Genomic DNA, 25,832 nt, shown 5'->3' on the forward strand with positions numbered 1-25,832 from the left:
GAACTCTAGAACTGGATGGAATGGCCATTTTCTTCATAAACCCACCATTGTCCACTGATGAATCCCCAGTGTTCTCAGGATTTGTGCAACTCAGGTCTTAGATCCCTGGTGCACACATCGTAGTAGCTGGCTCACTTGGAGGCTGCTCTCTTCTTTTCTTGAGCTCAGGTAGACACACCCTTCCTCAGGAAGCCCTTTACTTCCTTGGGAAGGCCTTGCTACCCAAAATCTACCCCATGTGGAAACCTCCCATATCCAAACATCAGGTTAGGTGCTAGCAGTGAACAGAGAGCCATCAGATTAATCTGCTAACAGTGGTTCCTCACCTTCCTAATAGAGTTGCTCATGTCCTGGTGACCCCCCACCATAGATTTAACTTCATCCATAACTGCACTATTGCTATTGTTAGGAAAATTACAATATCTGATATGTAGGATGGTCTTAAGCGACCCCTGTGAAGATGTCATTTGACCCCTGAAAGAGTCACAACCCACAGGCTGAGAACCCCTGATGTAGCTCTGGAGGTGGGATTTGGAATGAGTGGCAATTGGCTGGGCTAAAATCCATGTAAAACTGAAGTATGTGATTAGAAGGTGTGAGGGCCTGACTCAAGCAATAAGAAAAAACAAGGGAAAAAAAGCAAAGAAAGAAAGGGAGAAAGAAAGAGAGAAAGAAAGAAAGGGGAAAGAAAGAAACAAACAAAAGGGGAAAGTTGGCCTTTTTCCTCCTTGGGTGTCTGAAGGCAAGATGGGTCACCAGCAGCTCTACTGGAGTCACCCGTGGAAGTTTGGCCAGGGTTCTTGCTCTCGCCACGTCTGCTCTAACTGCCACGGTCTGATCCGTAAATATGGACTGAACGTGTGCGGACAGTGCTTCCGTCAGTACGTGAAGGACATGGGCTTCATTAAGTTGGAGTAAGCGACCTGAATGGATGCTTCAACTGTCTACCCAGTGAAACCAGTTGTCTACCCTGTGATACCAATCATGCTAGTCTTTGTGTACACAGAATAAAAAAAAACTGAAGGCCAAAAAAAAAAAAATGGGCAAGTTGGTGCTGGAGAGATGGTTCAGTGGTTGGGAGCACTTACTGTTCTAGGAAACCCCGAGTTCAATTCCCTACACTCACAACCATCTATTAACTCCAGTTCCAGGGACTCTGGCACCATCTTCTGGTTTCCATGGGCACTGACTGAACACATGTGGTACATACATACATGCCAGCAAAATCCGCAAACACAAAATAAATTACAAAATAAAAATGTTTGGGGGCTGGGGATTTAGCTCAGTGGTAGAGCGCTTGCCTAGCAAGCGCAAGGCCCTGGGTTCGGTCCCCAGCTCCGAAAAAAAAAAAATGTTTGGACCCTGCTAAGCCAAAGCAAAGTTATGCAGTTCTTCCACACAGGTTATGTTGTCAAGACGCCAACCTGCAGAGCAGAGTATCTACAGAAACAGGAAACAGCAAAGACCACGTGGCCAGAGAGAGGGTGGCCAGTCCCCAGGGCTGTGACTCGTTTCTTTTCTTTCTTTCTTTCTTTTTTTTTTTTAAATGAGACAGGGTCTCACTCTGTAGCTCTGGCTATATTGAAACTTATAGACCAGGCTGGCCTTGAACTTAGAGATCTGCCTGCCTCTGCCTCCTGTGTGCTGGGATCAAAGGGTGTGTGCCACCACGCCCAGCTGTGATTAATATTTTTAAAGACAACTTGAATTATTTTTCTTTCTTTTCCCCACCCTTTAAGAATTGCAAGAGCCTTGGGCAGGCTGGAACCAGGAAACCACTGTGACCGAGGCAAACATTTGGGGCACAGTGAAATGGCAGAAGCAGGTGGCCTACAGGAGGGGCAAGTGATGCTAAAGTCACCGAGGAAGTCATTCCCCAGAGTTCCTGTGCCTGTCCGGTTTCTGCCGGCTGTCCTTAGTGGGACGTAGACAGGTGAGATACCCTGTGTCTTAAGAGCAGGGCCTCTGTCATGTGTAGTCTTTTGAAGGGACCATAGAGCAAAGCTGCCTCAGACCATGTTTGAATCAGTTGTAAAACCAGGAGGACATTAGAAATTAGTTTCACCAACCTCCCTGGGGTGGTTTGAATAAGAATGGGCTCCACAGGCTCATATATTTGAATGTTTGGTCACCAGAGAGTGAAAATGATTAGGAGGTGTGGCCTCGTCGGGGGAAGTCTGGGTGAATTGGAGGTTTGAAAAGCTCGCGCTAGGACAGTTCTTTCCCTCTCTCACGTGGCCTGCAGATCAGACTGTAGCTCTCCGCTGCTGCTCCAGCCAGATGGGTGCTGTCCTGCTCCCACTATAACGGATGTTTCTAAAACCAAAAGCAAGCCCCCAACCAAGAGCTTTCTTTCATAAGAGTTGCCTTGGTTATGGTGTCTCCTCCCAGCAATAGAACCGTGACTAAGACACTCCTCCATAGCACAAAGGTAACCTTTCACCAGCCTCCGCCCAACCACTCCCTCAAACCAGAGCCTCTCCATCTTCTGTGACTGGCAACGGTGACACCTTAACCACTTGGTACAGATGAAAGCCTGCTTGAAGCGTGTGAGACATCAACTGTAATTTCTTGGCTTCTTTTCTGGTGTACCAAGGTACACATGTGCTTTCTCTCAGGAGGGTTCAACTGAAAACAACGGAAAGGACCATCCGCACCATTATTTAAGCTGATCCTGTGGGCAGGGAACATAGACCGGTGGCAGAATGCTCTTAGCCATATGTGAAGCCCTGGATTCAGTTCAGAGTGCTCCCGCCTGTAGTCTGGTGGCATTCACCTCTGGCCACCGAGGAGGCTGAAGAACACGTTTGGCATGAGCCTGGGAGTTTAGGGTTGCCGGAGATAAGACTCGAACAGCAAACAGAACTCTCCTGGTTTTCTTTGCTGTCTGTGCCCAATGGGTTACCCGGCATCCATTTGTAACACAAGTGCGTGCGACTTGAACTCACACGTGGGAGTGTTTCATTTCAACTTATTAAGCTTGCAAGTCAAGGCTTGCTCGGCTTTCCGACGGATCTGTGTAGGTGGGTAACAGAGTGTGATCTCAGAGCTGGCTGTTTGATGCTGTTAAGATTCCACTGCCAACGCTGTCTGAGAATACTGAAGCTTTCCCCGTGAACAGGGTAGAAAGCCTACTTAGTAATGACTCCCTCCTCAGCCACACTGGAACAGAAGAGACCTCTGCAGCCTCTGTGTGTGAACAGCAATCACACTTTCCTATGATGGCGAAGTCTTTGCTGGCTACACCAACGGCAGGCACCAAGGATGAAATCAATCAGTCCCACCCTGCTGGGTCCCACAGGCCAGAAACAGGAGTGGAGACATTGTGGGCTGGAGTGCAAACCTTGTCCTTTCAGCTCCACAGACATTATTGCCCAGGCTAGCCCCATATCTCCACCCTTTTGTGAGACAGGATCTCATTATGTAGCTCTGGTTAGCCTGAAACTTGCTAGGTCTACCAGGCCACCTCCCCCCTCCTTTTGACTCCCGGGTACTGTGATTAAAGGCACGTCAGTCATCATGGCCGGCAAGCCACTGCTTTACTATCTACTGCTCAGAAACTAGCGCCTTTCCCACACTCCAGTGGCTCTGTTTACTTGGGATCAGTTTTCTCACACACTTGGCAAATCAAGGCAGAGCAGGTTTCTCCTGCCACTGATCAATGCTTCACTCCAGGTTTCGTGGCTGTTCTCCCATCGGGCTGTGATTGTGCCCAGGCATGCTCTTCCCTTTGAAAGGCTGTTGTTTATCAACATTAATCCTAGGAAAATATACAAGGCAACAGGCAACCAGTTCCCAGCGGGGACACTGTAGACTCAATTGGCAGGCTCCTGGCTTGTGGGAGGTCAGGACACGTGTAGGAAACTGTAACATCCAGGGAACAGGCCTATCCTCTTTACCCACCCCTAGTCCTCTGGAGGGCGTTGTTGCTCGATGGCAGGATTTAAGGTATCGGCTAACTGTAGAGCCCAGGTGGGGAGAAATGGAACCCCACGTGTTTCTTGGAATAGCCTTAAGCTATTAACTTAAGCTGTTAACTGTTAGAGGTACTCTCTCCTTTTGGGCTTGGTAACACATGCATGTACACACAAGGAATATAGTTTCAATGTGTAGACTTGGTGAACCATCCTATCCTGCCCGGTGTTCCTGCCTTACAATGTTACATGTAGCACTGTAAGTCAGGTATGTTTCCTTGTGTTTATAAACATCCATGCTCATACAGAACTAGCTGGTTTTATTTTTATTACTGTAACCAGCATCTTACAAAAAACCATTTAAAAGTTTATCCTGTCCACATTGTGCAGAACTTCAATCACCCACAATTAACATGTTTCCTTTTCATATTACTTATTTGATGGGTCTGGGTGTTTTGCCTCTTTGCCTGCATGTGTGTCTGGTGATCAGAAGGCACTGCGTCAGATCCTCTGGAGTTAAGGATGGTTATGAATCACTGTAGGTGTTTGGGTCCAACTGTAGGTGTTGGGACCTCTGTAAGGACAAGTGCTCTTAACCCTTAATGTTCTGAGGCATTTTTCTGCTTAGGCACATGAAATTGTGTCAGTTAACAACACACCACATTTTTTTTAAAAGAATTTTTTAATTATTTTAAGTATGTGATCACACTGCATCTGTCTTCAGACACAGAAGAGGGCATCAGATCTCATTAGAGATGGTTGTGAGCCACCATGTGGTTGCTGGGAATTGAACTCAGGACCACATTGTTAAACTGCTTTGGACATTCCATTACACAGACTAGTTATTTAACTGTCCCCATTAACGGGTATTGCTTCCAGTCAGTTTATCCCGGGCTGGCGGCACAGGCCTATAACCCTGGCTACTCAGGAAGCTGAGGTAGGAGAATTCAGGCCTGTCTGGGTACAGGGTGCTCTATGGAAAGCATGGTTAGTGTACACAGACCTGAGGCTAACTCCTCAGTCGTTTTCTGTTTCTCTCACATAGCAATTAAATAAAGTAGGCTGAAAACGTGTTCCTCCCTCCCTTTAAGTGATCCGTTGGCAGGGTCTTGGTAGATGGCTTAAGCTGGAAGTGCGGTCCTCTTGCTTCAGTTTACCCTTGTGCTGGGACACGTCACCATACATGACAGGACTTCTTTTAAACAGAAGATCAAAATTTCATACACATCACAAAATCATGAAAGCAATCAGCATTTTCATTACCCAAAGTTCCCATGTCTTTGTGGTAGCCCCAGAATGTCTCCCATGCAAACAGGGGCCTGCTTTCTCCTTCGGTTCTCCTCTTGCAGAGGCCAGGTGGAAAGTGCACAGTAGGAGGCCACATCAAATGGCCCAGGGATGATCCAACTGCATTAGCTCCTTGTCTTCGCTGTGGAAGAGCCGACCATGTGACCATCTGGCAGTATGTTTAGTGTCTGGCACACACCTAAGCGCTTTCCCTCCTCTAATCCCACTTCCACCTCACCCCCGACCCACACAGGATTTCTCTGTGTAGCCCTGGCTGTCTTGGAACTGACTCTGTAGAACAGGCTGTCCTGGAATTTCATAGATCTGCCTGCCTCTGCTTCCCAAGTGTTGGGATTGAAGGTGTGTACTACCATGCTTGGAAACCCCCCCTCTTTTAAAAAAATTATCTATGTATGTAAGTACACTGTCACTGTCTTCAGACACACCAGAAGAGGGCATCAGATCCCATCACAGATGGTTGTGAGCCACCTTGTGTTTGCTGGGATTTGAACTCAGGACCTCTGGAAGAGCAGTCAGTGCTCTTAACCACTGAGTCATCTCTCCAGCCCGTCCCTTCTTAAACATGTATCTAACTCTTCCAGTAGGGGGACTGCTGGGTTGCATGTCTAAGTCTGTAAGAAGACTCTAAAATGTTGTTCAAGCCCTGCATCATTCAGGATCGTGTGTGTGAGTTCTGGTTACTCTCCTTGCTCACTAGCCCCAGAGAGTCAGCTTTCCACAGAAGTTGTCTATCCTAGCAGGCATGGGCCATGTTTCTCCATGAAACATGTTCTGTTTCTCCAGTGACCACCGATTGTTGGGACAGCTCTTCATGAGCTACTGATCCAACCCGTCAAGAAACGCATGTTTGTATTACTGCCCACTTAAAACCATACAGTTTGTTATTGGTTCTGAGAGATCTCGTTAGTTTTGATAGAAATCTTTTATATGAAGAACATATTGGGAACATGTTTGTGCCACAGTGAAGTTTCTTTGGAGGTCCTCATCTGAGCTGAGTGAGTGCCCACTAATGTCCCAGCTGTGTCCTGGGCATGGCACCCCTGTCATCTAGAGGATGTCTAGTTAGTAGCAGACCATCAAAGGATCCACATGGTAGCCTGCTGCTGTCCCATCAAACCCACCATTCTTTTCTCTTTCCATCCAGTTAACAAAGGCTCCTTAGGTTACACCCAGCAATGCTGGTGGAAGGGCTCTGCTCATCCCTTTCCTGTTGCTGTGACCCTGACTCTGTGTTCCCTCCCCAGGGCTGGGTTGTCTCTGGGAAGTCCAGCTATTCCAGGATATTTATGGGAAGTCAAGTCAGGCTTTGGAATAATTCTCACTGACTGGATGAGTAGCAAGGTAGCTAACAGGCTGTGTGGCTGACACAGAGAAACCAAAAGGGTAACCCAGAGGTAAGCCCATCAAGAGTCCAGTGTAATGTCCAACTGGATGTTCTATTAATGAGATCGTGACGCTACTAGAATCTATAAAGCAAACTCTGACAGAGGCAGCACCCTTATGTTTCAGGGAAGCATCTCAGAACAGAACGGCAAGCTCTGCAGGAAGGTACATGCTGTATAATTTACCAAGCACGTGGCAGGTACCCAGCACGCTCAGTTCTGCAGTTCTTTTCACACTGTCCCGTGGGTTCTGGACACTAGGCTTCCAGTTATCAAGAATTGGAGGGGGACGAAAGTTGGAATGGATGTGTTCAATGAATAAATGTATGAAACCGTCAAACAATAGATTTTAAAAAGATTTTAAAAAGGAGACAAGGGGCAGACACATTTGGCTCTGACACCAGAATGAGGCAGGTAAGGCAGCCGAGGGTGGGTGGTGACTAGGACTGCCTTCCTTAGGCAGACCTGTAGTTTACAGGGGGCGGACAGAGACAGCATCTTTCTCAGAACAGCAGCACTCAACCTCGGAATTCTGATGACATGCTACCAAGAGCAAATAATGTGGCAAGACCCTTCTCTTAGTGAAAAGTTTTTTCCTTGCTTTAACTACACAGCATTTGCTTATATTTTTGGCATCTGAACCGCTTGGCTGCAGGCATCCGGACGCAGAGGATGAAATGTGCGTCTTCTTTTTGTACTTGCTTTGTTGGGGCATCTGCTTCACATTCTTTACCACATGACATTCGTCGTCCTGAGGAAACTCATCCATACACGTGCTGCTTCCATCCGCTCAGCTGAGGACAGCGCGGAGAGCGTTTGAGGCTCTAGGGAACAGCACCTGCCTTTGCCATCTCAGTGCACCACCTAACAGCCCCGATTCAGTTGGCAATAGAATCTGATAGCAAAGGGTCAGCCTTGCCTAGACAGTGGGAAGTAAAAATCCCAGGCCAAAGCCAGTCTCCAGGGAGCTTATATCTGGTTAGAGATGCATCTTGAAGTTGGAAAGGTACTTAATTATCAATTGTTATTTTAAGAGATTTTAAAAAAAAATTAGTTTCATTCATGTGTCTGTGTGAATGTATGGACACGTATGTGTGGAAACCTGTGGAGACCTAAGAAGGCAAGGATCCCTTGACGCTGGAGTATAGACAGCTGAGAAAGAAACTGACTTGGCTGCTGGGAACCAAATTCATATCCTTTGCAGGAGCAGTGTGTGCCCGTAACCACGAGCCAGCTCTCCAGATGGGACAGTAACTGTCTCGAGTTTTGACTGTTTCTCTTTCCAGTACCACAAGGGTTAGGCACCAGTGATAAAAGCTGCCACTTAGTACAAAGGGAACAGATCTCTTTATTTACGTATGTTTGAAGGTAAAATATTACCTCTGTAGGGAGGGACAAGTTCCCTCTTCAGTTTCAGAAAAAGGAACTTCAACTCTGTTCCTTTAATAGTTTCCCTCCCCCCACTTTCTCCATTCTTACCTTAGTTCCTCAGAGATACAATTTCATTTAGGAAATGTCCCATTTACACTTGCAAAGCTAACCAGTGGGAACAGAGGCAGTTGTAACCCCAGACCCTACCCATACTGTAATGTTTTCCTTTTATGGGAGAGGGTCTTGCTGTGTATTCCAGACTGGTCTCAAAGTCACTCACCCTTTGCCTGCCTCAGTCTCCTGAGTGTCAGACACATGTATGTGTTGTCAGCATGCCTGCTGAATGCTATGGCTTAACACAAGTCTAGTCTATAAATAATATCTTTCTCTTCAAAAAACACTTAGAAACCTTTTGGAGTCCCAGCTTTAACAGTTTACTGAGGAATGGCAGACAGACTCAGTTGTCTTTGTCCTGTCAGGGTGGGCAGGCAGTCAGCGTGTGGTGGCAGAGATCTGCCTGTAACTGTTGCACACGCTTCTCTCAGTCGCTCTTCTCCTCTGTTTGGTAATGCCTGTACTCTGGCTTCAGCTCCCACGTATTCTTGTGAATTCCTTTTACATTCTGAATGCCGATTTCTTTCAAGATTTCTTTCAGGTATCCCTAAAAACCAAAACCAAAATCATAAAAACCCTCCACAGATGAGATTATCAAGGCAGGAAATAATACTGACAGTGACATACACTAAATACTCAGCAGTAACAAAAACTAGCACCCTTGAAACCCAAGTGGGGTTTCTATGAAAAGGTTCAACAGTTTTTCTGATTCTACAATGTGTACTTCACTAAATATACAAGCATGTGCATCAAAGGCCTGGAAGTCCCGAATAGAGAGGAATCTAGCGGAAAATATACAGTAATGGCTGCTCAATGTTTACTGAATTCAATAGAGGGCAGTCTGATTTGATTTCAGTGACTTAACAGACTCAGTCCACAGACTGAGTTAATCAGCAGTTTAATGAGCATCCACACAAATGACACACACTGTAGGGACGGGAAATAATAGTTAAGAAGCAAGCATATGATAAGCATCTAGAATTCCTACTTCTATAAGATGTGTTTTTCTTTAAAGACAGGCCTCAACTGCCCTGTTTTCTTTTCAAAAGATTTATTTATTATATAGAAGTATATTGTAGCTGTCTCCAAACACACCAGGAGAGAACATCGGGTCCCATTACAGATGGTTGTGAGCCACCATGTGGTTGCTGGGATTTGAACCCAGGACCTCTGGAAGAGCAGTCAGTGCTCTTAACCGCTGAGCCATCTCTCCAGCCTGACTGTCCTGTTTTCTGAGTGCTGGGAATAAAATTATGAGCCACACCCCATCTGACCTAAGATGGGTCTTCAAACACAAGTTTCCTGTGGAAAAAGGAAAGGTACTACCTTTGTGTTGCCTGGGCCTGCTAAAGCAGGGAGAAGACCAAGAACTATGAGGGTGCAGGCTCCTCGTGTTTGGCTCACATTATTCTGTGTCCCCAGAACCTGCTTACAAATGATTACTGGAGTCCTGGAAATTAGGACTATGCTGACTGTACTACAAAACCCACGGAAGCACCCACTATAAACTTACTAATACAAATGACAGTGACCTCAGAAGAGAAAGGAAAGCTAGTTATTCACAAGTGTGTTCTGCCATAAAAAACCCAACCAACCTAACTTCTGAATATATGCTTCAAAGACAGTCACAAGATTAAGATGACTCCTCTCACTGCAGGAGGATATGTCATTCACTGAAAGGAGAGGCACTAATGGTCGAGGAGCTCCTGCCTAGATAATATTTGCACTGAATGCACTATCACCCAAACCACATTATGTATGTATCTTCAGCAAACTCCTGTGTGTGCATGAAGGCATGCATGGGTATACAGACAGGATTGTACTCTGTAGCCATGGCTGGCCAAGAACTTTCTTAGGTAAACCAACTAGCTTCAAACTCAGAAATTTACTTGCCTCTGCTTTCAGAGTACTGGGATTAAAGGTGTTTGCCACTATGACCCCTTCCTTTATAAATAGGGTCTGACAATACAGCCTAGGCTGGTCTGCAACTCTCAATGTAGACCAGGCTTGCCCTAAACTAGTGGAGATCTCCCTGGCTCTGCCTCCAAGTGCCACCAGACCCAAACCTGTCCTTGTTTTTTTTTTTTTTTTTTTTTTTTGAGTCATGGTCTCATTAAGCTGTCCAGACTGAGCTCAAATCTGTGTTCTTCCTTTCTCCATCCAAGGCCCTAGCAGATTCTGAAGATCCAAGACCTCTGCTTTGAGGCTGTTACAGCTCTCTAATATTCCAGGATTTCTGAGCCCTTGATATCCTTTGTTCTCTGAACCTCGACACAACAGGACACCACATGTTACCAAATAGTCAATTCCCTACCTATGCTGATTTGAAATAATGCAGCACAATCCATTAACCCATAGATAGGCTGCCATCTAGAAGCTTGTTTCTTTTTGAGACAAGGTCTCACTATGTAGCTTTGGCTGTCCTGAAACCTGGAACTCACAGATATCAGCCTGCCTCTGCCTCCACCTCCCAAGTCCTGGGGTTAAAGGCACGCACCACTCTCACCAGGCTTGTCTTCTAGAAACTTAACAGCTGAGAAACTAGATTCAGTGAGGTCCTGGGACTGCTTATCTACTGGACAGCCTTCTGGCAAACAGGCCCCAGCAGGTGGCAGCAACCAACTGAGGCCTGGGTTGCCCAGGCGGCTTGCCTGTCTCCCACACCTTCTATAGTTGGCTTTGCTGAAGGCATGAGTGTGAATGAGTAAGCACAAAGGCTCGGGCAGGCAGGTAATGTGCACGGCTGCCATCTGCCACTTCAAATTACACTTGAAAATGGGACACTGCTCATAAACTACTTCTAATTAAACTGGACTCATAAATGGAAAATGATGGGTTAGGCACAAATGACTCGCAGATTAGGTGCCAAGAATGACATCTTTGTAAAATTCCAAAGAATGGGTCATTGTGAGGCTGTTCGGATCTTGTTGCACAAACAATCACACAGCAGTGGCCTGAACACAAACAGCAATCAGCAGGAGCGTTTCTGAGCCCAGAGAGAAGCAGCTCCTAACTTCAAGTTGTGTGCTTATCTATAATCTTGGTCAGAAAATGGAAAGCCAGCAAAGTGTTCAACATGAAACAGTAAGAAAGTCTTCACTGGGATGGAGAGATGGTTTAGCCGTGAGAGGCTAGGCTCACAACAGAAGGACAAAGTCCTCACTCTACAGACTGGTTGTTCCCATGCACGCCCCTTTCTTTCGGTAATGTAACACGAAGCACCACAGCATGGACCAGCCACAACTCTGCAGGGTGCTGTCCTCAAATTTCCTTCATTTTTAGGATGTTTCAAACCACAACTAAAGACACTTTACTTCAACCAAACCAAACAGCTTAGCAAGGAGTGGGCACAGTGTTTAGAAAGGAAGACGCGGCAGCAACAGTGGAAAACATGTCCAGAAATTCCCAGTAGAGCTAATACTTATAATACTTATGCAACTCCATGGCCAAAGATGGGGTGGGGTGGGGGTGTGGGAAGGGTTAACTACACTTCCACATCTTAGTCCATCACTGCAGGAAGTCAGGACAGGAACTCAAACAAGGCAGGAAGCTAGAGGCAGAGCTGATGCAGAAGCCATGGAGGGGCTGCTGACGGTCTCCCTCTCCATTTCTTGCTCAGCCTGCTTTCTTACAGAACTCAGGACTGGTTGGGGATTTGGCTCAGTGGTAGAGCGCTTGCCTAGCAAGCGCAAGGCCCTGGGTTCGATCCCCAGCTCCGGGGGGGGGGGGGGGGGGGGGACTCAGGGCTACTTGTTCAGGGATGGCTTCACCCACAATGGGCTGGGCCCTCCCCCATCAACCACTAATTTAAAAATGCCCTACAGCCAGATCTTATGGAGGCTTTCCCTATTGAGGCTTCCTCCTTTCAGATGACTCCAGCTTGTGTCAAGCTGACATAAAGCTACCCAGCACAATAGACAACAGTGAGCTGTTTCAAAGTTGTCCCTCCTGGCCTGCAAGTCTCATCTCAAATTCCTTTGGGCCATCCACTCTGGCTTGCCCTTCCCCCACCTGCCATTCTCTATCTACTTGCTTCTGGGGTATGCATGCTAGGGGTCTCCTCCCTCAAATGCTTGCCCTGCTCCTTGTATCTGACCTTTTTATTTTTATCCTTTCTGTTTAGGTTTCAATGTCACTTCTGCTGAACAGTTTTCTTCAGCAGTTATTTCAACTTCCCAGAATTGCATTCACACTGCCCAGCATTCCACGACAGCACCCCTCCCCCAACGTTTCTGCAATAACCCAGTTCTGGCTTTCTGTGCTTAGACTGACTTCAGGGCCTTATCTCTTCCCATGTCTCTCATCTTAAACTGTGTACTGCCAGCCTCCCTGTAGTCACCCACACCTGCCCTACTTGATTGAGTAGGGATGCTTGACGGCAGGCAGCAGAGACTGGGGAGGGCTAAGAAGGTCTGTGGAAGTGAGCTCCAGGAAATCCAATTCTTTTTACTTCTGGAACTTTTTAGAGTTTTCCCTCTGGGATAGGCAGTGACCAGTTTGAGGAACAAAGTGAGTGAACTTCATTTTCTCAGTGTGAACCTGACATTATTAATTATGAAATATTGTGTTGTAGTTGTATGCAACAAAGTATATCTGATCATATAACACTGAGATGAAATATTAAAGTTTTATGAGGGCTGAAAATTGTTAATCTTTTTTTTTTTTTTTTTTGGTTCTTTTTTCCGGAGCTGGGGACCGAACCCAGGGCCTTGTGCTTCCTAGGTAAGCGCTCTACCACTGAGCTAAATCCCCAGCCCCAAAAATTGTTAATCTTGTACCCCTTTGTTATCCATCCCAGTATTTACTCCAGCACTGACTATGTCTTCTTCAGTCTTCCTTGCAAAACAGCCCAGGCAGGCACAGTGAGAGCCACCTACATAGCGTGTGGTGGGGGCACCGAGGGGCCCCTGCCCCTGCCCCTGCCCCTGCCCCACCTGTACAGGTGTTCTTTGAGGATAGGCACCAGATCATGTCAGCTGACAGCAATTCCGTGCAGAAAGAAGCACACTTAAAAACAAGCATGTTTCCAATTTGCTTCCTCACCTCAGTACCTGCATTTCAGAGAGGACGCCAGGAACAGGTAGAGCTCTGTGTCACATGGACTTGAGGTTTCTCATGAGCGTGTGGGTCATAATGCTGCACATCATTCTAACACTGGTTCAGCCTCAGTGCTTCATCAAAGGGAGGCAACCGATGGCAGAGCAAAATGCCACAGCGTCTGTTAAGGATGCAGCTAAGTGCACCTGACCACAGGGGCCAGAGGATCAGGACAGGCTTTGTATTTGAGGCACAAGATAGAATTGTGGTGACTAAGGAGTTGGGATCGGCCAATGGATTCCTGACCACCGAGGACAAGGTGCAAGCAGCCTGTGATTTAGTTCCTCTGCTGACTACCACCCCAGCCCGCCCAATGCAGTTTTATTCTTCTCCAGCTCTGCCAACCCGAGAGGACTGATGTGCATTTCGTCAGACATTTCAGTGATAAGCATTATTTACATAATAATAAATCAACTGAACTTGATTAAGAACAGCTCTGACAGGGAGACATTAGCACTCCTAATGCTTTCAGTTACTTAATTATAGACCCCACTTAGCATCTAGTCACAAAGCTGGCCCTAAAAGCTTAAACCAAGTGTCCAATATGTGTGCCCCAGATGGCACATGGGAATGTGTCTCTTATTATGGGGTACCACAAGAGAAAGGGTGTTACAGACAGAATTTTCTGTGCAAGTAAGTTGACTCCTTCCAGAGCTGTGGAGAGAACAAAGGACTTACTAATGAAGCAGTTAGTGACTCTGAGGCACAAGCTTGCTCATTAAGAAACAAAGTACACATTAGGAGTAAACAGTGAGAGAGGGCCAGATGCTCCCACTATTTCAGACAGAATAAACTGTGAACAGGAGAGGGAAGGTGGTACTGGGGGCTTCTGTGCAGCATGGGTCTGCGGTTTTCTGTTTTCCTCCTCACTGCTGTCCCCACCCCTATTCCTGTGTCTTCTCTGCGTTCCCACTGCTTGTATTTCTGCCTTTGAAAACTCTGACCAGCCGACAGATGGGTAAGGAAATGGTCAAAGAATAAAGCCTTGCCTGACTCTACATTTTATTCAAACCCTGAAAAACCAGATAATTACTGCATTAATATCTGTGTACTGAAACAGCCTCATCTGTCTGGCAGTGACAAAAGCCCACAGGTCTGAAAGGTTCAGATAAAGTTCACTTTCTTTTTAATTTTGAAACAATGCTTCAGTGAATAGCCCTGGCTTGTTCTTGCTAGACTCAAGCACACCTCCTGCTTCTGCCTCCAGAATGCTGGGATTAGAAGTGGCTCCTTTAACTTTGGTTGAAGACAGTATTGAAGACAATACTGGAATAGTTACTTGTATATGTAACAGCCTAAACTTGGGCTCTAATGGCTTAAATTTGGGAACAAAAACAAGATTATATATACTTGAAATCCATAACCCCTGGAAAACAGATAGTCAAGTTTTTTTTTTTTTAAGATTTATTTATTTTTTTCTATATGAGTACACTGTAGCTGTCTGCAGACACACCAGAAGGCGGCATTGGATCCTATTACACATGGTTGTGAGCTACCACGTGGTTGCTGGGATTTGAACTCAGGACCTCCGGAAGAGCAGTCAGTGCTCTTAACCACTGAGCCATCTCTCCAGCCACTCAGTCAAGTCTTTTTTTTTTTTTTTTTTTTTTTTTTTTGGTTCTTTTTTTCGGAGCTGGGGACCGAACCCAGGGCCTTTTGCTTGCTAGGCAAGCGCTCTACCACTGAGCTAAATCCCCAGCCCCAAGTCAAGTCTTAATAAAAGAGAAAACAGCACTTATTTTGAAAAATAGTAGAGTATGAATTCTTACTCAGGACAATGTGTCAAGGCAGAAAGCAGATCCGAAGTTGCCTAGGATTTGGGGGTGGGTGACTGCTAATGGATAGGGGACTTTGGGGAACGGGGTTTATGTGACACTGCTCTGAAGGTAACTGTGGTGACACTTTGTGACTGTCAATATACTAAAGTGCCCTGATCTGTACAGTTCCATACGGAGGCCATTCCGCAAACAAAGGCCTTAAATTAGGAAGAATGATATGAAAGGAAACTTCATGTGCTGGCAAGCATCTACACTCCCAGCACTCAGGAGGCTGAGGCAGGCAGGAAGCCATGTGTGAGGCCAGTCTAAACTATTCACTGAGTTCAAGGCTGGCCTGGTCTGGCCTACACAATGAAAAAAGAGAGAAAAATTAATTTTCCAGCCCAGCAGTTTAAGTGTGTGGCTCTGCATGTTATCAATAATTAAAGTTACGGAGAGCTCCATTCTAGGAACAAGGCTGCCTGGTGCTGCAGCAGACTTGCTCAGTCAGCTGAGGTGAGACTGGGAGGCCCGGATGCAGAGCCCTGGCTGCTGCTTCTCTTTGCTGCTAATGCTTCTTGAACAGAGTCCAACATAAACAAAACTCTTTCTTGAAGAAAACTGTTTCCATATGGACAGCAAGCCTGAAAACTCACCTTTCCAGCTTGTTTGGGAACTAAAACCAAAACCGAACAAACAAAAGAAAAAAACCAGCAGAGGGCAATTTTATTTTATTCTTTAAAAGTGAGTGAAGACGCAGCAGCAGCTCAGTAACAACACTGGCGGCTCTTCCAGAGGACCCAAGTTCAGTTCCCAATACCTATATTATGGTAGCTCACAACCATATGAATGAATGTCAGGTCCAAGGGATTGGATACCTTCTCTTCTGGTCTCTGTGCGAATAGGCACACACACTTTACTCTGGGTTACCAGTTACAGGAAAATTCCACTTACATTTTTGCACATAAATAATCCACAATTTTGTTTCTTGGAATCTGTGCTCAATACTAACACCCATGTAGCTACTTCTATATAAGCTTGAATTGTTTGGGCATGTTACTAAATTTATCTTAAAATATGACCTCATTCACAAATGAGGTAAGGAAAAACCCCACAGAAAACCAGAAACAACGAGAAGCTGGGCCTGCTGGCACATGCCTATGCATCCTAACCTCAGGAAGGACAGACGAGGGCACATCAAGGTCAAGGGCAGAAGAGCTACAGTTCCAGGTCTGGGCAGCCTAGTGTGACCCTGCCTCAAAAAGCCAAGTTAAAGCAGGGCCAGGATAGAGCTGAGGGGCCAAGCCCCAGAAGCAGGTGCTCCAGGTCAGACCCAGCCTCAGCCAGCTCCTGACCAACCGGAGCTATGGGATCCTGCCTCAAACACCATCTAGATGCTGGCTTTTTAAGTCCACTGACCAGTACTCCAGCTGCTTCCATTTTTAATCATATATTTCTCTTCCTTAATAAACTATATTTCTACCACAAGTAATAATGATGGTAATAAAATAAAAAGAAATAAACCCAAAATCTCTACTCAAAAAAAATTTAGAATTTTGTAAATGTATTTAAAACTTACCTACTTACATTCAACAGATATTTATCTTAGTGCAACATTTCCTATTTTAAAACTTTTAATTACGACTCCTCTTCATGAATCAGAAATAATTATTCTCAAAAAGGAGCATTATCGGGCTGGGGATTTAGCTCAGTGGTAGAGCGCTTACCTTGGAAGCGCAAGGCCCTGGGTTCGGTCCCCAGCTCCAAAAAAAAGAACCAAAAAAAAAAAAAAAGGAGGATTATCAATTAATACAGTCTATTGGAAAATCTCGCATCATTGATATTAACTTCAAGAACTGAAGGAATAGGAATTGAAAACAATTAAGAACAGAGACAAAGGAATGAAATGAGACAGAGAAGACAGAATGTGCATGGTAACACACAGCAGTTATTAGACAGTGCATTGGAATCAGTGTTAACTATTAGCAGACCCACGTTCCCTTTGGGACCAGGAGTTGAAGAAGCAAACAGCAAGCTTGTGCTCTACTTTCTGTACAGCTGAGCACAGCCAATGACACACATAATCACTGACACTACATAAGAGGCAGACAGGAATCTCATACTGAGAAAAAACCAAACCCACATTTTCCCTCCTCACTGTCCACAGATCTATCTATGTGCTGGAATAAACATCAGGACACAATAATGCGTTTCCTCTTCAGCTGAGGTTAGGACAACTGTGTCCAAGCCGCAGCACTGCCCTGGGCCTGTTGGGTAGAAATCAGCTGTCTCTATGCTATCTTTATTTTAAGAACCGAAGCGGGAGACCTACAGGCCAGGATTTGTAGCCAGATGACAGGGATTTCCACCTGGCTTGAGCAACTTGGGTGCGACTGTCACTTACTACAGGCTTGTGAGGTACAGAAATCAAGTTCTGCTCTGGAACTGTAGGGATGGCTCAGTCAGTAACTGCTTGCCAAGCAAGCACGATGTCCTAAGTGTGGTCCCTGGAACCCTTGTCACAAAGGGCATGGAAGGGTGTGCTTGTAGTCACAGCACAGGAGAGGCAGAGACAGGTAGGGCTTGCTGGTCAGCTACCTAAGACTAATTTGAAAGCCCAGGCCACTGAGAGACCATGTGTCAAAGAACAACAAAGGGTAGCACCTGAGGAATGATATCCAGTGGTTCCACATGCATAAACTGTAAAGTACAGCAGCTACCCCTTCCCTCTCCTGAGTTCTACTTTGACTACATTATACCTGAAATCACTACTGATTAGACAGTACGGGGAAGGAGACCAGCGGGTCTTGGGAGCCTAGAGCATTTCCTAGCCTGATCTGACTGGTCCAGAAATAGACAGGCAACTCCTACTGAATACATTAGGACCCACCCTGGGGCTTTTACAGGAATAACCAGGGTAGATCTCTGAGCAGCTGTTAGCTGCCACAAGGCCATTTTGGCTACCCTAATAGGCAAGTCTCTGCTTATAAAGGAACAACAACAACAACAACAACAACAACAACAACAACAACAACAACAACAAAAAAGATGAACAAAGTGGAAGGAACAGTTCTATCTAGAAAATACTAGTAACTAGTTCAAGCTATCTCTAAAGCCATGTTCTGGAACTTTACTGCAACGTGAGGCAATGGATCCTATTTTTGTTGATGCTAGTTTGTATTTCTATTCCTTGTAATTGAAAATCACCACCAGTTCACAGACTCCTTGTAGGATATGCTTGAAAACTTTTAGGTTTGTTGGGAAAGATGCAGACTATTTCAAGTTCTCTAGCTATTTTATCCTTGGAGAGACACTATATACTCTTGATTACAAATTTCACTTAAATTATATTTACTCAAATCCTTAAAGAAAGATTGTTTCATCTTCTGTCTATGGGTATTTGGTCTGTATGTATGCCCACCTGGTTACAGACACTGTGAACCAGCATATGGGTACTGAGAATCAAACCTAGGACACCAAGAAGAGCACAAGTACTCTTAATCACGGCCACCTCTCCAGCCCCAAATCTATTTATTTTCACTGTAGGCCTATCTTTGCTTGCATCTATGTATGTACATCACATACAAGCCCGGTGCCCTTGGAAGCTAGAGGAGGGCACTGGATCCCCTGGACCTAAAGTTGTGAGCTGCCATGTGGGTGCTGAGACCTGAACCTGGGTTCTATGGAAGAACAACCAGGGCTCTTAGCCACTGACCATTTCTGCAGATCTTTATTTACTCAGATCTTTACTTAGGCCTATATGGAAATGAACCACGAGTCCTAGGCCAACCCCACCCAAATGCTGATACAGTGCTGTAACTGCTTTGTTTATGGAGCACCAACTTTGCAAAGAAGCAAGTGTTTGTTGGGCAGGACTATGTAAGTATGGGCACAAAGTTGCACTGGCTTTTCCCGAGTCTCAAACCGCATGCCAATTATCCAACTGTCTATTATGAATTAAAATGTGATCCACGGGGGGGTGGGGTGGGGGCTGGTGGGATGGCTCAGTGGTACAGGTGTCTGTAGCAAGCCTGATGATCTCATTTTGATTCACTGAACCTACATGGTGGACAGAACTAATTTCCCAGATTATCCTCAAACTTCTAAATGTGCATCCACACAGACAAAATTATAAATATACCCAGGAGGATAAAGCTCAAGGAAATGAGGCTCAGCTATAATCTATGACATTAACACAAATATCCATTGGTAAAGGGGAGGCACCAGAAGCAGTGTGTCAGCTCTCAGGGTTCCCTCGGCAGTTTCATGTTTCAAGGGTACTATTTAACTTTTCGATGGCTTGCATTTTTAAAGGAAATGTTATGTGTGTTTCTATACATGGAGGAATACTAGACAAAGCACAGCAAATGCTAAACTTCACCAAGTCCTGGGGAGAAATAACAGGTTTCCTCTGATGTTTCATATTTTATTTTTATTATCACTTTTAAATTATTATTTTATTACATGTAGGTGAGTGGTCTGCCTGCCTGCCTGCCTGCCTGTCTGTGCATATCTGGTACCCATGAGAGCCAGATGAGAACACTGGATCCCCATGTTCTAGATGGTTATGTGATGTCATGTGGTAATGGGAATCAAACCTTGGTCCCCTGGAAGAACAGCTAGCACTCTAACCACGAAGCCATCCCTACAACCCCCAAATGTTTCACATTTTAAAGAGAGTAAAAAAAAAGCTAAAAACTGAATCACATACAAACATCCAGTTTAAGGGATATCAAATTCCTGACTTTGTATCAGGTTATAAAGTTTGACCTTTTCAAAGTGGCTTAACTTTTGAGAAACTTCTACTGTTCTGGTTATCTACGTAAGCTATATATTATGATATATGTCAGAAAGAGCACCCTAGGGTAGTTTCCATGATAAGCAAATTTGCTTGCAGAAATGAAAGTTTTTAGCAAGAAAATAGAACAGAAAAAAAGAGAAGACTACTAGAGGTGAGTATGGTAGTAGCCCCAGAACTGCAGAGCTGTGATAGAAGACTTGGAGTCTGATGGCAAGTTAGGTATGTATATAAGTGAGGCAGCAAGATGGCAAGAAAGTGGGGTGGGGGGGTGTGTCTTAGTTTTTTTTTTTTTTTTTGCTCTGAGGAGACACCATGACCAAGACAACTCTTATAAAAGACAATATTTAATTGGGGCTGGCTACCAGTTCAGAAGTTTAGTCCATTAATGTCACAGCAGGAAGCATGGCAGAATGAGGCAGACATGGTGCTGAAAAAGGAGTTAATAGTTGTACATCTTGATCTGCAGGCAGCAGCAGGAGACTGTGTGCTACACCAAGCCTGGCTTGAGCATCTGAGACCTCAAAGCCTGCCCCACAGTGACACCCTTCCTTCAAAAAGGACACCTAATAGTGCCACCTCCTATGGACCAAGCACTTATGTACCTGAGTCTATGGGGGCCATTCCAATTCAGAGCAGCACGGGATGGGATGTGTAAGAGATGGAGAGGGGCGGGAGAGAGGTAGGAGAGGAGAGAGGGTAAGGGGAGGTGTGTGAGTGTGAGAACAGTGGCACTGGAAAGGGTAGTGTGCAGAGTAATGGCGTGGCAATACTGTCAAGGATTTGCTGTGGGTGAAGAAGCAGAGCTGGCACAAACCTGCCCTCAGAAGGCCAAGGGAGGAGACACAGGAACTTGAGGCTAGTCTGGGCAAAAGGGCAAGTGTCAGTAGGTACATGACAAGACCTCCTCTCCAAAAAGGATCTGGCTGCTGAGGTAGTGTGGCCTCTAAATGACTCTCTCATACAGCAGACTTCCTTTCCACATCAGACAAGAATTTGATACAAGCTACCATCTGTTCTCTGGAAAATCTATGTCTGCACACACTCATTAAGTTAGATCGCCTGAGGTCCACTCTAGATCATTAGTGAAGAAGATCTAGTACAAAAACCTCACTAAGTACCACAACATAATAATTATCTGACCAGGGCTGGAGAGTTAGCTCAGTGTTTAAGAGCACTGGCTTCTCTTTCATAGGACCTGGGTTCAATTCCCAGCATCCAATATTCTTTTCTGGCCTCCCCAGGCACAGACACACATGCAGGCAAAACATCCCCACACAAAGAGTGAAGTGAAGTAGCAGCAACAACAGTCTGAACTGAATCAGTTTTTGGGGACAGACCACATATGTATTATATACTCCACCCTGGCCTTGATTTTGGGATCTTTTTATTGGAGCCCCTGAGTACCTATCTACTCCAGATAGACATTCTAATAAACCCCTTCCTTCAATGTGAAGCAAATAAGCCCAATACCCTGTGTTAAGAACAAGGACTGAGGAACTTGCTTCCCTACCATTACTAGAATGCCCCCCTCTCTACTCTGCCTACTTCCCTGTCTAACTGTGTGTACATTTCATTCTGTAGGAATACATCATCTGCGCTCATTGTCTGGGAAAGTCTTTCCTGTAGGCATATTTACATACAAAATAACAAAGGTAGACTTCATTATAACCAGAAGAAATACAGCTTGTTAACAAAGTATTCTTTAAAAATATTTTAATCTAGCATGGATGCTGTTTCTCAGGCTGTACTGCCAAAGGGAATTAAGTCATTAGCTGAATCGCGAATACTGAATCATGGGCATTTTAGCAAAAATTAAAAAGACTGCAAATTGCTTAACAGATCTCAGATTGATGTTAAGATAGTGAGTGCAAGGAGTCAAATCTGAGTCCTCTAGAAGAGCAACTAGTCTCTCTCTCTTTTTTTTTTTTTTGGTCTTTTTTTCGGAGCTGGGGACCGAACCCAGGGCCTTGTGCTTCCTAGGCAAGCGCTCTACCACTGAGCTAACTCCCCAGCCCCGCAACTAGTCTCTTAACCACTGAACCACCTCTCCAGGCTCTAACATTATCATGTGTGCAAACATGCTCGCACACATAAGTGCCTGGCTGTGTGTGTAGCAGTCAGAAGACAATTTCCAGGAGTGGGTTTACTGCTTCCACAGAAAGCTCTGGGCATCATCAGCATTTGAACCGAGTGCCTTTACAAATTGAGCCATTTTAATAGCTCTTACATGTATTTTAAATCTAAAGTAATGAAGTGGATGTTCGAAAGATAAAGCTATGTTAAGATCTGTTTTCTGGGGCTTGGGGATTTAGCTCAGTGGTAGAGCGCTTGCCTAGCAAGCACAAGGCCCTGGGTTCGGTCCCCAGCTCTGGGGGAAAAAAAAAATCTGTTTTCTGATTGTTGACATAAACTCTGTCATTAGCAGAGTGAATGTGAACCTGATCACGTTTCTCCTCACTAGTGATATGCTAATAAAGTCTGGTATACTTAAAGATCACTAGAAATGTATACATACCACAGGTTGCTTTGTGATGTCCACCAAGTCCTTAAGATTATAGTACTGATGTTTCTCAAAGGCTGAGAACAGCATGTCTAGGACGTGTTGTTTGTCTGCCCGAGCTCGCTTTCCATCTTCTTTCTTCTTCCTTTCATATTCAATCTGTAGGCAAAAACAAAAGAAAGGTATCAACTCAGCATCTGGAAAGAAATCATTTGGAAATAGTCTGAGTCACCTGAAACCTCACTTAAAGTCTCACACCATCAGGCCTCTGGCAGGGACTCCCATTACCTTTCAGGTTCAGGACAGTTGTAACAGAGGTCTGTAAACCACTTTCAGTCTCTTGTGAAGCTTTATGTAACACATTCATTTCTCCCCAAGGAGGGTTTCTTCCTGGTTAGCCCAGAAGCTAACATGCAGTTCCTTAGTTTTTGATTAATCAAGGTACAGTGAGATATGTTTATGAATTAAACTGCATGCTCTAGGAGTTTAGGGCACAAGCTTGTTCCAGCGCAGGTTCAACTGGGAAGTCTGGGGAGCACTAGTGAAGAGCAGAGGAGCAAAGTCAGCCTCCTCCTCTCTCAGCCCATGCTTTACCACTGTACATAGAAGTAGGTTCCGCAACAAGAAAGGTAGATACACTCAGCGCTGATGCCAGTAAATTATTTTTTCTACATTTTCATTTTATCTCACATCAGGTGTCCTCGAAGTTTCCATGTATAATATTCTCTAATTTTTACCATAAAAGTACTTCTTATTCAAATAAAATCAAGACATCATCTTCACACACATCAGAATGGGAAGCAACTCTCAGCTCTCACAAGCGAAGCTTCTTTTTGAGGCAGATGGAGAACATTACAAAAAGCTACAAATGGCCAAAACTGGAGAACAACTGGCCTTGGGATGCCTATCACCAACAGATATATTCACAACACAACCCAGGAACATGGCAGAGGAGGGAGTGGAAAGACCATGAAAAGCCACAGGATCAGGACATCTGACGTGAGACAGTATCTTCTGTATGTGACAGAGAAGCTGCACTCATTAACTGCAGCACTATATAGAGTTGCCTAACCAAAACCTGAATGACAGCCTACATGCAGCTCGAATGGGGAATCTCCAAGTCCTGCCTCTACATGAAGGGTCACAGCAACTGAGGACCGTGGAGACACAGAGTCACATCCTCCTCAGGGATGAGCCCCTAACCGGTTGGTTATCCAATACAAGTGGTCAGTGTTCTATATAAGAGCAACACTAGACGAACCCAGTAGCTGGGATGTATGTACACACACACACACACACACACACACATTCGTTTGGTGCCAACCTGACCTTAAACCCAAGTTATCTGAACTTAAGTTGAGAAGGATGGGGCCATCCCTGGGCTGGTGGTCCTGGGTTCCATGACTTCTCCATCAGCTCCTGCCTCTAGGATCCTGCCCTGTTTGAGTTCCTGTCCTGACTTCCTTCAATAATGACAGTAATACAGAAGTACAAACCAAATAAACCCTTTCCTCCCCAAGTTGCTTTGATCATGGTGTTTCATCACAGCAGCAGTAGCCCTAAGACAACATGTAGTAGTAGTAATAATAACAATAACAACAACAATCAACAGAAAAAAGGAAGCTAGAGATAATACACGGAAGTAGGAGCGCTGAAGGTAGATGAAGGGGAGGAGGAGAGGGAGCAGGGTATGTTAAAAGGGGCTTGAGATGATCAACATGTACCAGACATATATGAAACGTTGTCACGAAACCTAGTGTTTTGTACAATTAACAAATGTCAATAAAATTTGAAAAGTAGTTTGATGCCATTGTTATCCTCCTGGTATTAATCACTTGTAGAAAATGATCTTTGCACTGAAAACCGGGAAGATAGTTCAGTTGGCAAATGCAGGAGAGCCTGAGTTCCACCCCCAGAAGCAGGTAAAAAGACATACAGCGTAGGGAGTACTCGTAATCCCAGGGTTGGGAGGGCAGATACCTGAGCTTCTGAAGCGCTCCATGCCAGTGAGAAACCTTGTCTCAAAGGAAGAAAAAGAAAAGGTAAAAAAGGCAGTTTATGGTTCGGTGGCCTCCACAAATATGTGCTTGCACGTGTGTGTACACACACATAAAAAAGGGAGAAAATACACAGCTTCTATTTATGTACTTCAGTTGGTTAAGTTTATTACTATTAACTTTTGATTGAAAGAGTGATTTGCTGGAGGAGGGTCAGTCTCAAAGCTCCCTGGGAAATGAAAGCCTTGGTGGCCTGGGAGAGGCCAGCAGAGAGCAAGGCCTGCACATGGGGATGGCTGTAGTGTGAGAACGGCTCTAGAACTGCACTCGAACTTCAGAGCTAACAATGAACTACGCTGTGAACCCCAGACTGAGGAAGAGGCTTATGTTCTCTGAACGTCCTAGGACAAGCTCACAATGGAGACAAGAACCTCCAGCTGCATGCCAGCGATGAAACCTTTGTGGAGGAAAACTGCAGCCGGCCTCAAGATTTTTCTCAGTGAGGCAAGGCCTATAATCCCAGGTACTTTAGGGCCAAGACAAGATCAAAAGTTCAGGGCTGTGTGGGCTACAGAGTGAATTTAAGGCCAGCCTGGGCAACTTGGCAAGACTATCTCAAATTAGAAAATAACAAAAGGGCTGGGAATAGAGGTAGAATGCTTGGCTCGGTAGCAAAAAGAGAAAAGGAAAAAGAAAAAAAAAAAAGAAAAAAAAAAAAGAAGAGCATAGAGAAAAACACCTATGTGCAGCTCTGAAGGACTTAGAAAGATACACGCTTTCTCTGGTTCGAAAGACAAACTAAGAGAAAGAACACACTGGGGAAAAAGAAAGTGCGGAGACCAGGATCCAACCAAGAGTCTAAGCATTACAGCGCAGCCTCACCCCAGTTTTAATTTATGCTGGAAGAATATGGGAGAAACTGAGCTCAGGAGCGGGGGAGACGCTGGAAGATCTGTAGGAAAAGGACTTCAGAGTCCTGCCAATAAAGCAAGATGGCTCACATTCTACTTGGACACGGTGGGATAGATATCTCTGTCTCTCTCTGTCTCTCTGTCTCTCTGTCTCTGTCTCTCTGTCTCTCTCTGTGTGTGTGTGTGTGTGTGTGTGTGTGTGTGTGTGTGTGTGTGTGTGTGTGTGTGTGTGTTGAATCAATCAAGCCAGAAAGGTCTGACTCAAAGGTAAGATTTTAGAATAGATAACAAAAAAGTTCAAATCAACACTGAAGACTAAAGTCAATTACATGACAAATTCCTGTTTGGCATGTTCTCACCCCAAATATGCACTAGGCCTATAATCCTGTACCACCACACCCCGCTTTTCTTGTGTGTGTGTGTGTGTGTGTGTGTGTGTGTGTGTGTGTGTGTGTGTGTTTCTTTTTTTGGTTTTCTGAGACAGGTTTTCTTTTTGTAGCTCTGGCTGTCCTGGAAAAGTTACTCTGTAGACTAGGCTAGCCTTAAACTCAGAGATCCACCAGAGATCTGCCCCCGGAGTGTTAGGATAAAGCTGGGTGCCATCCTGCCCAGTGCGTTTTACCTTTTCCAGGGAAACGCACACAGGATGGGGCAGCACACTCCTCACCCTCGGCAGACCG

At 45.1% G+C, this 25,832-nt stretch overlaps 1 protein-coding gene and 1 pseudogene across 2 annotated transcripts in view; one reads left to right on the forward strand and one right to left on the reverse strand.

The window, feature by feature from the left end:
• The first annotated feature begins 715 nt into the window (after positions 1-715).
• On the forward strand, positions 716-992 carry LOC120097043 (40S ribosomal protein S29-like; annotated as a pseudogene).
• A 6,936-nt stretch (positions 993-7,928) lies between these two features.
• The window catches only part of Gtf2f2 (general transcription factor IIF subunit 2), a 121,034-nt gene continuing 103,130 nt past the window's right edge, over positions 7,929-25,832 (reverse strand). Inside the window, exons 7-8 of one of the 2 annotated variants that reach the window (NM_031042.3) lie at positions 22,260-22,403; positions 7,929-8,636 (exon numbers count right to left, since the gene is read on the reverse strand). In NM_031042.3, coding sequence (NP_112304.2) covers positions 8,517-8,636; positions 22,260-22,403 — 264 coding nt within the window. In that variant the 3' untranslated portion in view covers positions 7,929-8,516. Of the gene's footprint in view, positions 8,637-20,040; positions 21,691-22,111; positions 22,404-25,832 lie in introns of those variants that run through there. The other variant, XR_015638175.1, reaches the window with a different exon arrangement.

This window comes from Rattus norvegicus, chromosome 15 (assembly GCF_021556685.1).
Source record: "Rattus norvegicus strain SHRSP/BbbUtx chromosome 15, alternate assembly SHRSP_T2T, whole genome shotgun sequence".
NCBI classification, from domain to species: domain Eukaryota; kingdom Metazoa; phylum Chordata; class Mammalia; order Rodentia; family Muridae; genus Rattus; species Rattus norvegicus.